The sequence below is a fragment of the Sclerotinia sclerotiorum genome, genomic scaffold (assembly GCF_000146945.2).
Source record: "Sclerotinia sclerotiorum 1980 UF-70 scaffold_8 genomic scaffold, whole genome shotgun sequence".
NCBI classification, from domain to species: domain Eukaryota; kingdom Fungi; phylum Ascomycota; class Leotiomycetes; order Helotiales; family Sclerotiniaceae; genus Sclerotinia; species Sclerotinia sclerotiorum.
In genome coordinates, this window is record NW_001820828.1 from 146,253 (window position 1) to 158,852 (window position 12,600).

At 40.4% G+C, this 12,600-nt stretch overlaps 4 protein-coding genes across 4 annotated transcripts; 1 reads left to right on the forward strand and 3 right to left on the reverse strand.

Annotated features, from left to right (window-relative positions):
- Positions 1-440: 440 nt before the first annotated feature.
- On the reverse strand, positions 441-605 carry SS1G_06378 (predicted protein; the record flags this gene model as incomplete). Its single annotated transcript, XM_001592089.1, has 1 exon — positions 441-605. The coding sequence occupies one exon, from the start codon at positions 603-605 to the stop codon at positions 441-443; it is 165 nt and encodes a 54-aa protein (XP_001592139.1).
- Positions 606-1,282: 677 nt separating this feature from the next.
- On the reverse strand, positions 1,283-2,101 carry SS1G_06379 (predicted protein; the record flags this gene model as incomplete). Its single annotated transcript, XM_001592090.1, has 3 exons — positions 1,283-1,442; positions 1,751-1,864; positions 1,998-2,101. 3 exons carry the CDS (start codon positions 2,099-2,101, stop codon positions 1,283-1,285), a joined length of 378 nt encoding a protein of 125 aa, XP_001592140.1.
- A 3,138-nt stretch (positions 2,102-5,239) lies between these two features.
- Positions 5,240-5,619, reverse strand: SS1G_06380 (predicted protein; the record flags this gene model as incomplete). The annotated part of the gene is made up of 2 exons (XM_001592091.1): positions 5,240-5,348; positions 5,459-5,619. The coding sequence occupies 2 exons, from the start codon at positions 5,617-5,619 to the stop codon at positions 5,240-5,242; spliced, it is 270 nt and encodes an 89-aa protein (XP_001592141.1).
- Positions 5,620-5,673: 54 nt separating this feature from the next.
- Positions 5,674-5,859, forward strand: SS1G_06381 (predicted protein; the record flags this gene model as incomplete). The annotated part of the gene is made up of 1 exon (XM_001592092.1): positions 5,674-5,859. The coding sequence occupies one exon, from the start codon at positions 5,674-5,676 to the stop codon at positions 5,857-5,859; it is 186 nt and encodes a 61-aa protein (XP_001592142.1).
- Positions 5,860-12,600: the final 6,741 nt, after the last annotated feature.

Sequence of the window (12,600 nt, forward strand, 5' to 3'; positions counted from 1 at the left end):
GCACAGCTCGATCCCTACCGAAAATACCGGTTGCTTTGTGCGCGATAAGCAGTTTGATAGTAAGCAGTTGGAAGCCCGAGCGAGAAGAAATTTCAAGCTGGTTGAACAGTGCGCTAGTGCTCGTACGATCAATCTTTTCCAGCCTCAAACTTTATTTCAAAGTTTAACTCATGTCAGTTAACCTACGGAGTACGGAGCATCTATATCATAAAAGAATATTTCCCGCGGAAAACGAAAAGCAAATTCTTGAGATATTTCCGAATCTTAGTCTTGTTTGTTCTTTGTAATTTGTAATGCTACGATGACTGGATGTTGCATTAGATGAGAGTTCGTTGGCAAGTTCGAATGAAATTTCTGCACGAACGTAGTTGGTACTTTCTTGGCTCACCGTGTACAGATTATCATCGGGCAAGACTGCCGTCTCCCTTGCGAAAAAAAAATTATTCAGGGTTCAAACCGTGTTGATATTCTATTCTTTTCCCCTTCTGTTTGGACTTGATAACCTTGTAGAATCCTGAAGTCTTGGTATTGGTTTGATACAAGGATTGAGATACGATTGTTACCTGATCAATGGTGTAGTACACTTGAAACGGCTGTGCAAACATGAAGGAGAATTCGTTAATCTGCCTACAATATGTTTATTTCATCGCAGGTCCAGTCTAAAAGCCAGAGCTTAGTGATGAGGACGTTTGTTACTTGAAGGCTAGCAGTAGATATAGGTACCAATATTAAGTCAATATACTCAAACTTTGGAGGATGTTGATTAACAAATTCTTGTTTGGACGTGGACTGGACTCCGTGACCTCACTGGAGATCAAGAGAGAAACAAGTATTTCTGGTGTAGTACACCTCGCTCTAAATATCTATAAGCACAATCAAGACAATCCCATAATAGACAGCTTAAAACATAAACCACGAATATTGAATTTGCCTTCGTTGCTCTCCTTCTGAGGGGTTGATCAAGCTGTCAATGAAGTCCTTCAGTCACACTTTCCGAGATCTTCAACTTAATATCGTAGGTCCACACATTCTCCATCGAAATTGTCACAGATCGCATGAAAAGAACATACCAATTTTTCTGACGCCGAAGATCGGTAACCACCAGTCCGTTCAATTCATCATGAAGATAAGAAATGTTTCACCACTGTTGTTTGACATATCCAATTGACTCTACAAAATTGAGGTTCGATTACACAACAGTTTTAACAGCGAAGTTGTACGACTTATATTATACTCCAAATCCTGCAAAATGCATGTATAGGTAGTAATACAGGATAATCATTCATGCAAATCTAAGCCTGCGTTCGGGTGCACCGCGTAAATTCCGTGGAGATTTTGATTCTGCTCTCTGTTTGGATACATGATGGAGATAAGAATGTTCCACCACATCTACAGCGTTCTGTCGTGAAAAGAAATTGGCAGGATTAGCGGCTTCATTTAATCTAGTGTTGATCGATCATATATATAATTTCACATATTGAGTATATTAATGCGATAACATGATTTCGGAAGATTAAAGCCTGGTTGGAGGGTCTAAAAGCGTTGTACGTGTTCTATCTATCATACAGTGACGGAAGTTGGGCAATAGAAGTGATCACAAGATACGATACTTCCTTCTCAAATGTGATGGATATGATGAGAGTTTGGGGGTGAGAGGTGACAGGTGCGGGGAGCAAAATGAAGGGAAATTTACTTAGGGCGAACAGTATGATGAACGGGCGGGAAGAGAGCAATTTCCCCAGATTTTCACATGTGTGCTTTATTTCTAGAAGTTAAGTTGCCAACAGTGGCAAGTTCCCGTCTAGGGGTCTTCCCTCCACTTTCCATTAGAACGACAGTTAATTTATCAGCCGTGTATCTTAAACTAGAAGAGATGAAGATATATTACTGTAGCACTCGACACACTACACTAGCGTAGCATCTTAGAAAACTTTTCAGTAACCCTATCTCATTATCAGATTACTCAAAAGATATTTTTTAATGCCTCAACTCAGTACCTTGAGGAGTTGGATATCGATGGATCCTTAATGCTAGTCGATATATCCAAATGGGGTACTTGTGAACACTCGGGTCCAAAATCAACACCCCGCATGGAAAACATGATAGGGAAAGGTAAATTATCTTAATACAAACTACCGGAGGGTTATTTGAGATTTACACTCAACATTCTGAAATTGAAAATTGCAGCAGTAGCGAGAGGCAAATACTTCGTATTAAAACACGGGTACATATTCGCCATAGAACAGAACAGATTATCCATCCTGATAACAAAAGCAAACCATCCATCATTCCATCCATCACCCCATGCCAATAAATGCCAAATAAGCCCATCTAATCCATTTAATTCATGCAGATATGCAGATCCAATCACATGCGATATAACTAGTCCACCAAATGGACCCTTGAAAACGCATATCCACGACACGAGCCCGGCCTAGATGCAGAGCCAAGTCTCTAGGTACATTTTTGTGTATAGTTCTGCTAGAACTATGATAAGGATTCAGAGAGTTTGGTATCGTGACCTCTCGAGTCACGGTACTTGTGTATTTACTCGGGGTACGGGAGAACGTGATCTTCATCTTACTATCTATGGTGGGGTAGGGTATCTGATTTTGGGTGCTGGCGGAGGCCGGTTTGAGGGTTTCTCCGTGGTTATTCGGATAGATGGATACGTTTCGTAGAGATAACTATGTACCGATACTTCCGGTACCAAGGTTCGGCATGGAAAATAGATGGATTTTCGGTATTTTCCGGCTTTTGTAATAGTTCTTCAATATATATCTGAAGTTTAAATTGATGGGATAACAGGGACTTAGGTCCCTACTTACATGCTCCCATGTATTATGTACCACTATGATGTACTTTCATGTCTTGTTCTTCTTTAAAGGATTGATTAGTCCTGTGTAACCCGAGTATTGACATACCGCTACCCCTCATCACCGTTATGCCTTGTATTTTTGTACAGAGGAAGAAAATCCATGGGCTTAAAGCTTATGAGCAGTGAATAGCATACCAATTAGAAGACAGGATAATAAACGTCGAAAATAGATGACATTCGAATAATCTTTCACGAGTCATGAAATGTAAAATTCACATCTGACAGCTTCCATTGTAGGTTACCCCGCATTCCCTTGGCATTTCCAAACATGTACACGCCCACCCAGAAGTGAAACAGAGGCTTGAAGATATAAAAATCTCAACCACTCATCATCCCCAACCGTTATTGTACGACGCTGCGGAAATCGACCAGTCACATCTCACATCTCATCTGCACCCGCCACTTCCACGATAAGGGATTTAAAAAAAACGCCTTTGTGACATCCATTTACCCCTCCCCCTCTAAACCCAAACGCCTCTGAGATATTCTCCTGATTATCATACCATTCTTCCATACACATGATTTTTCGTCCGAAGTAAGGCAAACATCCAAAACGCCTTTGCGCCTCTTAACCCAAGAAAATGGATGCGAAAAGCCAGTGCTCTTTGTATTACATAACCCCCTCGTAATCTGATAGGGGGTTATTGTTCGGACAATATTCGGAATGATACGCTGTTTAAATTACTTGCATATCAAAAGCGTGGGATTGGATTCGGATGTTCTTTGTATTACAATTTTAGAACAAAGAAGAAAATTTTCTTGACTACCTACTCTTTGTTTTGAAAGGATTGAGATGGAGGAAAATCAAGGAATGATTAGCCAATCAAAGTCCAGGAGTAAAAGCTGTTGAGCCCCTAAATTTACCGAATACACGGGACGGAAAGGGAATAAAAAATACCAAGCAGTTCATCTCCCATTAGGGATCTAGATCGGCTAAACAAAAAGCTATCTATTCAACCAACACCCCGTGAACCATCCCGCATATTCCATCGATGATTTACCTATCACTCGCATCATTAATTTTCATCCCTTCATATGCATTTCTGCACACTGCACCTCAAGAAGAATTTCGCCTCTCAATAGTTCGCATCTAATGTAATGCACGTCGCTGAAAGTGATATGATATATCATATCATCGTACGAGCAAGACGGAAGAAAAAATCCGGTACCAAGGTATGAAATGGGAGGGCTTGCTTTCGTGCTCTTGGCGAGGTTTGTCTGGTTTGGTATTTGCTCGCATGAGAAATTGTAGGAAAAATCCCCGACATCGCCTAGAACTAAGGCACGCCATTGTGTGCGAAAGGTCACGCTGTTGGTGTTGCACAGCTTATGAATTTGTCGCATTAGTACATGCAGGTTTGGATGTGTTGGATATAGAATACAGCATGGTGTGTTACACAGCATAAAAGGAAAAAAAAAAGTTTTCAGAGCTTGCATGAATTTCGAGTACTAGAACTTTCCAGAAATTCAAAAATATGCTTCTCTTAGCATAACGCAAACCAGATGTGACTGCGATCTGGGCGAATACTGACGACTTGCAGCTACGCGATATATGTACAAATGCACTGCAATCATACCAATAGAATGAATCAAACTTGCCGATTCTTCTATGGTGTTGAATTCACTACAATCCGTTTTACCCGATAGAAAATTCTATTCATGAAATTTTTAATACGAGCTTTCTTTGCCCGAAACAAGGAGATAGCAAATCTGTCAATTCCATGTGAATGTTAAACCTCACCTAATTGCTTGATACTCACATATACCCACTCATAAGCCCTCCATCCATTCATCCATCCCCACCCAATCTCGTGCAAAAACACACCAAACATCCTTAATATCATTCCACCCATCCCACGAGGCTGAGCTTCGCAGTTTCAAAAGTACGTATTAGGCGCTTAACATACATACTTACGTATTATAACTATCCAAGCACCTCGCAATAACAAAAATCCAAGCTTCGATGTCACACGGGCGGCAAAAAAGTGAGGATACGTGACCACGTACTTTGCTAGGCTGCATAAGTGGTCGCATCGGGAATTTTTGTATAGATTGGTTGTACCTGGTATTTGGTGCTCAACTTGCGCATGACATTTTATATTTAGGGAGGTTTGTGTTGTATGGTTTGGGGATTGTGCGTGATACTTATTTTTGATATGTGATGGTCGAGTTATGTTCTTGATGACGTTGCGGTGAGTGAGTGAAGTTTGTATTGTATCGATTTTTGAGGTAATGAGTATTCGTAATGTGTCGATTGTCAGATATGATACCGGTAGTATGAAACTTTCCTTGGTTGGACTGGTTAGATAGATTGTCCTTTAGCTTCTTGAAAGTAAGTTATATTCAAACGCAAGGGACATCTTATGGCGTACCAAGCAGTCCTGATGCAAAGCCTTCAAACCATCGTCTATCCAACCATTCCTTTTCCCGTTTAAGATGTAAGATACCTCCACGCACGACCTCATTTCCTCTCGCAAAGTGTAGAATACATAACTAGACTCACGCGACAATTTCACTAAGCCATTACGCTCGTGGCGTGAGGCTTGCTTGCTACACAGCCCTGACCATGCCATAGCTTACTTGAGATGTTTCCAACTCCATTCTTCCCCACATTGTCCATGCCCTCCCTGCCCATCAATATATTTCGGCACAATCCGAGAGATGCCTGAAATATGCGAGTATATTGTCTGAGTTTGATGTAAAGAGCGCTTAGGTAATTGAGATTTGGATATTGGACTCATGGTTTTGGAAGAATGTGGAATAATTGAGGTGAGTATGAGAGGTGAAGACTACATATGAACAGACACGAATACCGACGAACTGCATCGACTTCCCCATGGAGTAAGAGCATGAAAATTTCACTTGGCTCATCATGGCGTTTCTCTTCCTCAATTCTCAGACATTGTGGTCCTATGCATCCCCACGAACAACTCATCTTCCAAGAAGCCGGAAATCCTCAGACCCATAAACACCATGAATAAGCACACTCCATCAGTGAATTCCATCCATAAACCCACTCTAACGCTCACATCCGATACCCAAAACATAAATAGATTCCCCATCCTACAAATCCGCAAAGTCTAGAATAGCGGCTATCCCAGCGGTTCGACCGTAAAATCCGGGGTAAAAAATAACCGGCGACCCTAAGAAGCACGCTTTCCTCCTCGCTTCCGCCGAAATCCCATAATATTCAATGCCACAACATTTTCATTCCTAAAACCTAATCTTAGCTCTAGTTAAAAGGAAGATAAATCTAGATTAAAGCTCTATATCTAGCGCTTGTGAAGAGGCGTGAAAAGTACGTGAATTTAGTGTCTAAGCTCAACCTACTCGTGCGCCTAGCAAGTAGTATGGATATTTGAGATGGGGTGGATGTTTCAGACGAAACGATCCCTTTCGACCAATACAAATTGAGAGGATGAATTTCTATGGAATCCCACATCCGGAGACAATATCAAATGTGAAGTTTTAGAAGTTTGTCATGAAGAAATCTTTCGATCGGCCTCGACTTTCTTAGAACTATGAAACTCCTAAGCCACGTACCCGCAATTGTAGTTAAAGACCACCACAACCACGTAATAATTTAGCTCCTCAGTTTTATACTTCCCACAACACAGATAGATGTACATAGTAAAGTCAAGGTCAAGATGCGGGGTGCATGATTTTTCGCTAAAGGAAGATAAGACATCGTTGGAAGTAAATGAAACAGGATCTGCACGACAGTATGACGTGAAGTAGCGATTGAGTTTGAAGAAGATAAGAATATGTTGATATGAATGGAAAGAAGTTCTTCGCCACCGTTATCAAAATCTTAGGATTTCAATAGACACTACACTAACAAGAAGAAGAAGAAGAAGAAGAAGAAGAAGATCATTTACATTACATTACATTAAAAAAGAGATAAGATAAACAAAATCTCCACCACTCCAACAGCCAAGTCCCTAAACTCATAGACTATTGACTTAACAATTCGACTCTAGAAATCCAGTAACGAGAGCTAGCTGCACCACTTAGCCTAGCGTCCGATTCCTCCTACAAGTCCACGATCATGTATGTAAAATAACCCTTAATTTAGTTATCCGTCAAAGCTAACGCCACTACATATCCCATCTCAAGCTATCTTCCCACTAATCACCCTAAAAGTACACTTGTACCTCTCATCGCGGCTCTCAGATCAAGGGCAGATAACGCCATCTAAGGGGATAGTACGACCTATCTATCTATCTGTGTGCATCTACTAGTACTAACTAGTGGCGAAGTAGATAGAATCAAAGATACTGATAGATAATGATTTTGTGTCAATGTACCCCGAGTCTAAAGTTGGGATTCAGGGTCCTCTCCACTTGTATTTTAGATCACCCATTCTAACTCCAATTTCTGATTCCTAACTATGCATTTAAACTCTAATCGAGTATTCGAGTGTCGAGAGCAACGTTTTCCCCTTGGAGAATGGGAATTCTGGAGATGAGGGACGCGAGACAGTAGATAGAAGATGGAAGATCATAGAATGAAAATACTAAAAATGCAGAATCATACCTAGCATAGCAGACAGGAGAAATGCAAAAAGAGGAAAAATAGGGAGAAAACCCCAGAAGATCGACATTTGAAATTTGATACCAGATTTAGTATCCTCCCCTCCTCTCCGCATCTTACCTGCTGTCCATGGAAACTTCTCAAATACCCTTCTTTCTCGCACTAGGTATCAAACCCACTGATCATCTCAAGAAACGACGATCGGGGCATAATTATTCAACAAGAACATCTATCTTGCACGCCCAAACACGAACGCAAAGATTCCCGATTTCAAAATTGGGTATTCGTACTTCCTTAGTATTTACGTGAGTGGGATCTTGGCAGGTACATATGATATGGTATATGCATTTATGATGCTTAGTATTTATAGCGACGTGCTCTAAAAGTAAGGATCGACAAGTTGCCACTTCTTCTCTTTACTTCACAGTGATGTGATGTTCGTTTTTATTTTCGTTGATCGTCGAGTTTGATCGACCTGTTACATATGTATATACCTATATCCATAACCTTATATTACCCAAAGAAAATCATTGATCAACAGGGAATTTTTATAATGATTAAACCTGGATTTTATATTCCAGAACTTTATCTAGGGATTTATATTTATAGCTTCACACTCTAGATGGAAGATACGTGTTCACGCACACTTATTCATATTCATCCTCGATAGACAACTCTGAACAACATGATTCTATCTCCCTCATCATCATCATTCATCATCATCAGTCCCGATGATGAACTCCAAATCACCATCAGCATACATTATTAAGAAATGACATCATCTTTCCATCTTCCATTCATCCCAGCCAGCCCGAAGCTCGGAACTCGGGTAATAAGGTCATGGAAGCCAGCCTCGCCCACATACAGTGCCACATACTCCGTACAGAACTCGTTTCGCTTCTGGTGGCGTAAAGGAAGTGAAAAGCTTCAGGGATATTAATCTTACAGTGATGAAAGTAAAAATTTCCGTATATCTCAGTGATTTGGAAGAGTATTGCGAGTGTGTTGTGGTAGGTAAATCATTCGTTTGTACGTACGTACGAGCGAGAATTTCGTATTACCAACCGCCAGAAAGTTACCTACCATACTCCTACACGAAATTGCATTTGAGAAATTTCTTCCATGCATCGCAGTATGCATGTAATTGATACTGTATCGTAATATTTCCTCGCTTGCTAGCTACCCTATCCTATCAGTAACCACCCAACGCCCATCCATCCATCCACCTACTGCGTACTTTCCGATCCATCATCCCCGAATTACCATCAAACCTCGTATTCAACCCCAGACAAACAAACAAATACTTCACTTCTATCCTTTCCCTCCATCGCATCCCATCCTTTCACCTACCTAATCTTTCCAAACCATGGAATACACAACCAATAAGAAGCCTCCCCCAAGATTCTAGACCATCGGATCTATCTCCTCCGCAAATGATTGGACAGTTCTAGAATCCCATATTGAGATTTTTGCGAAATTTTTCGCATGCGAGAAATTGATTGTTCTTTTCCTTGATTTTTTTTGTTTGGTTTGCATGCAGCTAATATGCTAGTTGCTGTTGGTCTGTGGTATCCTGGTGATAAGCCTCTTTTTTTGATTATGTTGTTGATTGTAGTTCGTATGGGTGTAGTATTTATGGAATGGATATTTTGTATTTTGGACTCAATATTTCATAGGGATGGTTTGAGGGGATGTTTTGAAAAGCTTTGATGAGATGATGTGGATTTGTGTAGCGAAGATAATTAAGGGGAAGGAGAATGGTTGATAGATTTCTCTTGGAGAATCACAAATGCGTCTCGAGAATTTGTTCTACTAGATTAGATTAGATGAGGTAGAAAATATGACGATCTATCTCATCGTGATGCTACTGGTCTGTGCATTTGATATACTCGGTGATCTTGTCTGTATCTAAGATCTTTGTTGGATTTGTAAGAGCAATCTCACTCCTCTTCTTACAAAGTGGAACTATCATCACCCTACCTAGTAAATACACCAACCCCAACCTCATGTCCTTACATCAGAATAAAAGCACCATAACCATAACCATACCCACACCCATATCCAGATCATATCCACCCCAAAAATCAAGCCAACTTCATCTCCTCAAGACTCAAACGAACAAAACAAAACACAACACAATACAACAATCCTCCAAATCCCTCAAACATTCCGTGCGCAAATAAAACCATACACACATACTCCGTGCAATCCATCCAAACAATAATTACAAGCGAAGAACCAGCCAGACCAGACACACCAAAAAGCACCCACCATCCCCAGCACCCAGCACACAAAGGCCTTTTCCGCCCCCCGTCCCGTTTTACCATCCCGTTTTACCATCCCAAATCCGCGCGTTCCAATCTTATTCCTATGCTTCGTATCCCTTTCAACTTCCTAGCCCTTTTACATTTCCAGGACACCCAGGTGTTGAGGCGTCCGGGATATGCATTGTAATATGAGACATGGCTTAGGGTTATAGAAAAGTGAGGTCATTGTGTGGGAGGTGAGTGAGTAGATAGATGGGTTAGTGGGGCTGGCCTAGTTAGTTTTAGAGTTTGGGGATCGTGATCAGTGTTGATGTTGGAATTGAGTAAATCGTGAATAGTAATAATTAAACCCGAAAGTAATCTTAGATGGATCTCGCTCCGTTCCGGTCCATCTACGGCGCAGCGGGAAGGGAGGTATTCTACTAGGTACTTGTCGATAGTAGATCTACGAGGAACGGGAAGATGAATTGATGAATGAATGGAGATTACAGAGCACTATATTTCCCATACGAGTTAATATTTATAAACTATTTTTTTAATACTCTATATAATCTTACAAAACCTTCTTTTAATATAGCAAAAATAGCAAAAATAGTATGATGTGGTATTTCAATTCTGAGTTTGAGTTTGATAACAGGAAGCGAGTGGGGCATTTTATTTCTAGCTTGCTTCTCTTATCATTTATATGTTTTGCGCAGGAGGTACGTCGTTCTCTGTATTAGATGTCTTATTAATTTACAGAGTAAAAAGAGAGATCGAAAGTTTAATTTTGTTGAGGATATAGGAGATGGTGAGATTATGGATGAGCTGATGGTGTGTGCTTGGTTATAAGGTTGATGGATAATTAGAGTTCAGTGGATTCTATTTTGAAAGCGCTTTTTTTGTGTATTAATATATTAATATATGAATACAATGTATTGGTGAATGTATAAGATTATGTTATATTATATTTAGTAAATACTTTATGTATCGATTGAGGATTATTAATATCAAAGAACTTATTTGCTTACTTACTCACTCATTTATATCCAAAAAAACAACTCCATTAACAACCCTAACAAACCCCAAGATAAAAAACCATACAATTTCAACGTCAATCCCAATCCATCTCCAACACATAGAACAACATTACTGAAACTCCAAACCCAAACTCCCTAGATTATTTCTTCCCCTTCCCCTTCCCCCTGAGCAGCATACACACCACCCTAACCCGGCATTTCCCACCCGCACCCGCAACAATATCACAATATTGGTATTGATATTGATGTTGTGTTACCTTCTCCTCGCCGTACATACTCCATACATACATAAACTCCGTACCGTAATTCATTCATCAAAGCAATAGCTCCCTTCCTCGTACCCATCTATTTGTGTATCAATCAATCAATCTAATCTATCTATCTAATCTGATCTAACCCGAGATGCACACGGCACAGCCGGCCACATAAGATGCTTCCGCGAAGTAAGATCATTATGTATGAAGTGAGATAGATGTAAGATATAGGATGTTAGATGTAAATAAGAGATTTGGGCTTGGGCTTGATATTGTTTGGAGAAGAGGGGAGATGAGGGGGAAAGAGGAGAAGAGGAGAATGAGTGGGTGCTATGTATGTAGTAGCCAGGTAGATAGACAATATGAAACGAGAGGGGTAATCTTTGGACAGAGAGATAGATGTATACGAGGATTGAATTCCCCGGCTTGTTAGATGCGAAATGATACGGAACACACGGATATCGATACGATGGAGTAGAATAGATTTGGATGTGGATGGGATACCTACAAGATTCATTGGGATCTTTAAACCCCGAGTTGAGGATTTGTCATTTATAATTTATGACTTATGGTTGCGCATATGTTTCTTTGCATGAAGACTTATACTTACCTAGTAGTTTAGTAAATGAGGTAGCTGGGTGGATGGGTGGGTGGGTTGGTGGAGTCAGATGAGATGAGATAGAGGTCACATGTTTATATCATTCGTACCCATCTATATACTACATACATACATACATACTAGGTACATACATACAGAGTACATACAAATCCATAATATTATCATTGATCCCTCCCTAGTACATTTATGACATTAGTAAAATAACAACAACCCACCTAATTCCTACAGAATCATACACCCTCAACCTCCCACTGGCATATAAGTTTTCTACTCTGCGGAGTAAATATGCATGCGCCTGTCCTGTCATGTGTGGTTGGTATTTATATCTACAGTATGTATATGCAAATTTTCTGCTGTGTAATATTGGATTTTTGGGGTTTTATATGTACATGTACATATACATATGGATATTACATTTGGCTTGCAGCTTACATATAACAAGCTTGCTTGCATAATCCTGCTAGAGATTATTTGCTGGGTGAGTTTTGTTTATTTGTATGTATGTAGTAAGTAGTATGTAGTAGGTATATAATAAGCAAGGATACATACATCATTCCCTCCCGCCCCCGCCTCCGCCTCCAAGATTCAAAAGAATGGAGGCTCCGGATATTGGAAATGACGGTTTCTCTCTGGGATCGGGATCGGACTCGGGATGGAGAAGGAATGGAGACGGAGATGGAGGTGGAGGGATATTGAGTAATAAGATTTATCAAAGACTCCGTACAGCAGATGTAGACGTAGGCAGGCAGCGCGGGTAACCTGACTCGGGTCCACAAATAAATACTAGCATTTAAGCGCTTTGGTTTCGTTGGAGATAACTGTAAGGTTATTGGACTTAGACTTGGACTAGGTACTGGACTGGACTGGACTGGGTATGTACTGTGTATGTAAGAGTACAGGACAGGATGGATGGATGGATGAATAGATCCACTCGTTTAATACTTACGGCGACGCGATGAGAAATCTCGATAAGGCTTTGTCTTGGCTAAGGCCGCCTACTGAGAGATTTACTGCGTACTGTAGTCTGTAC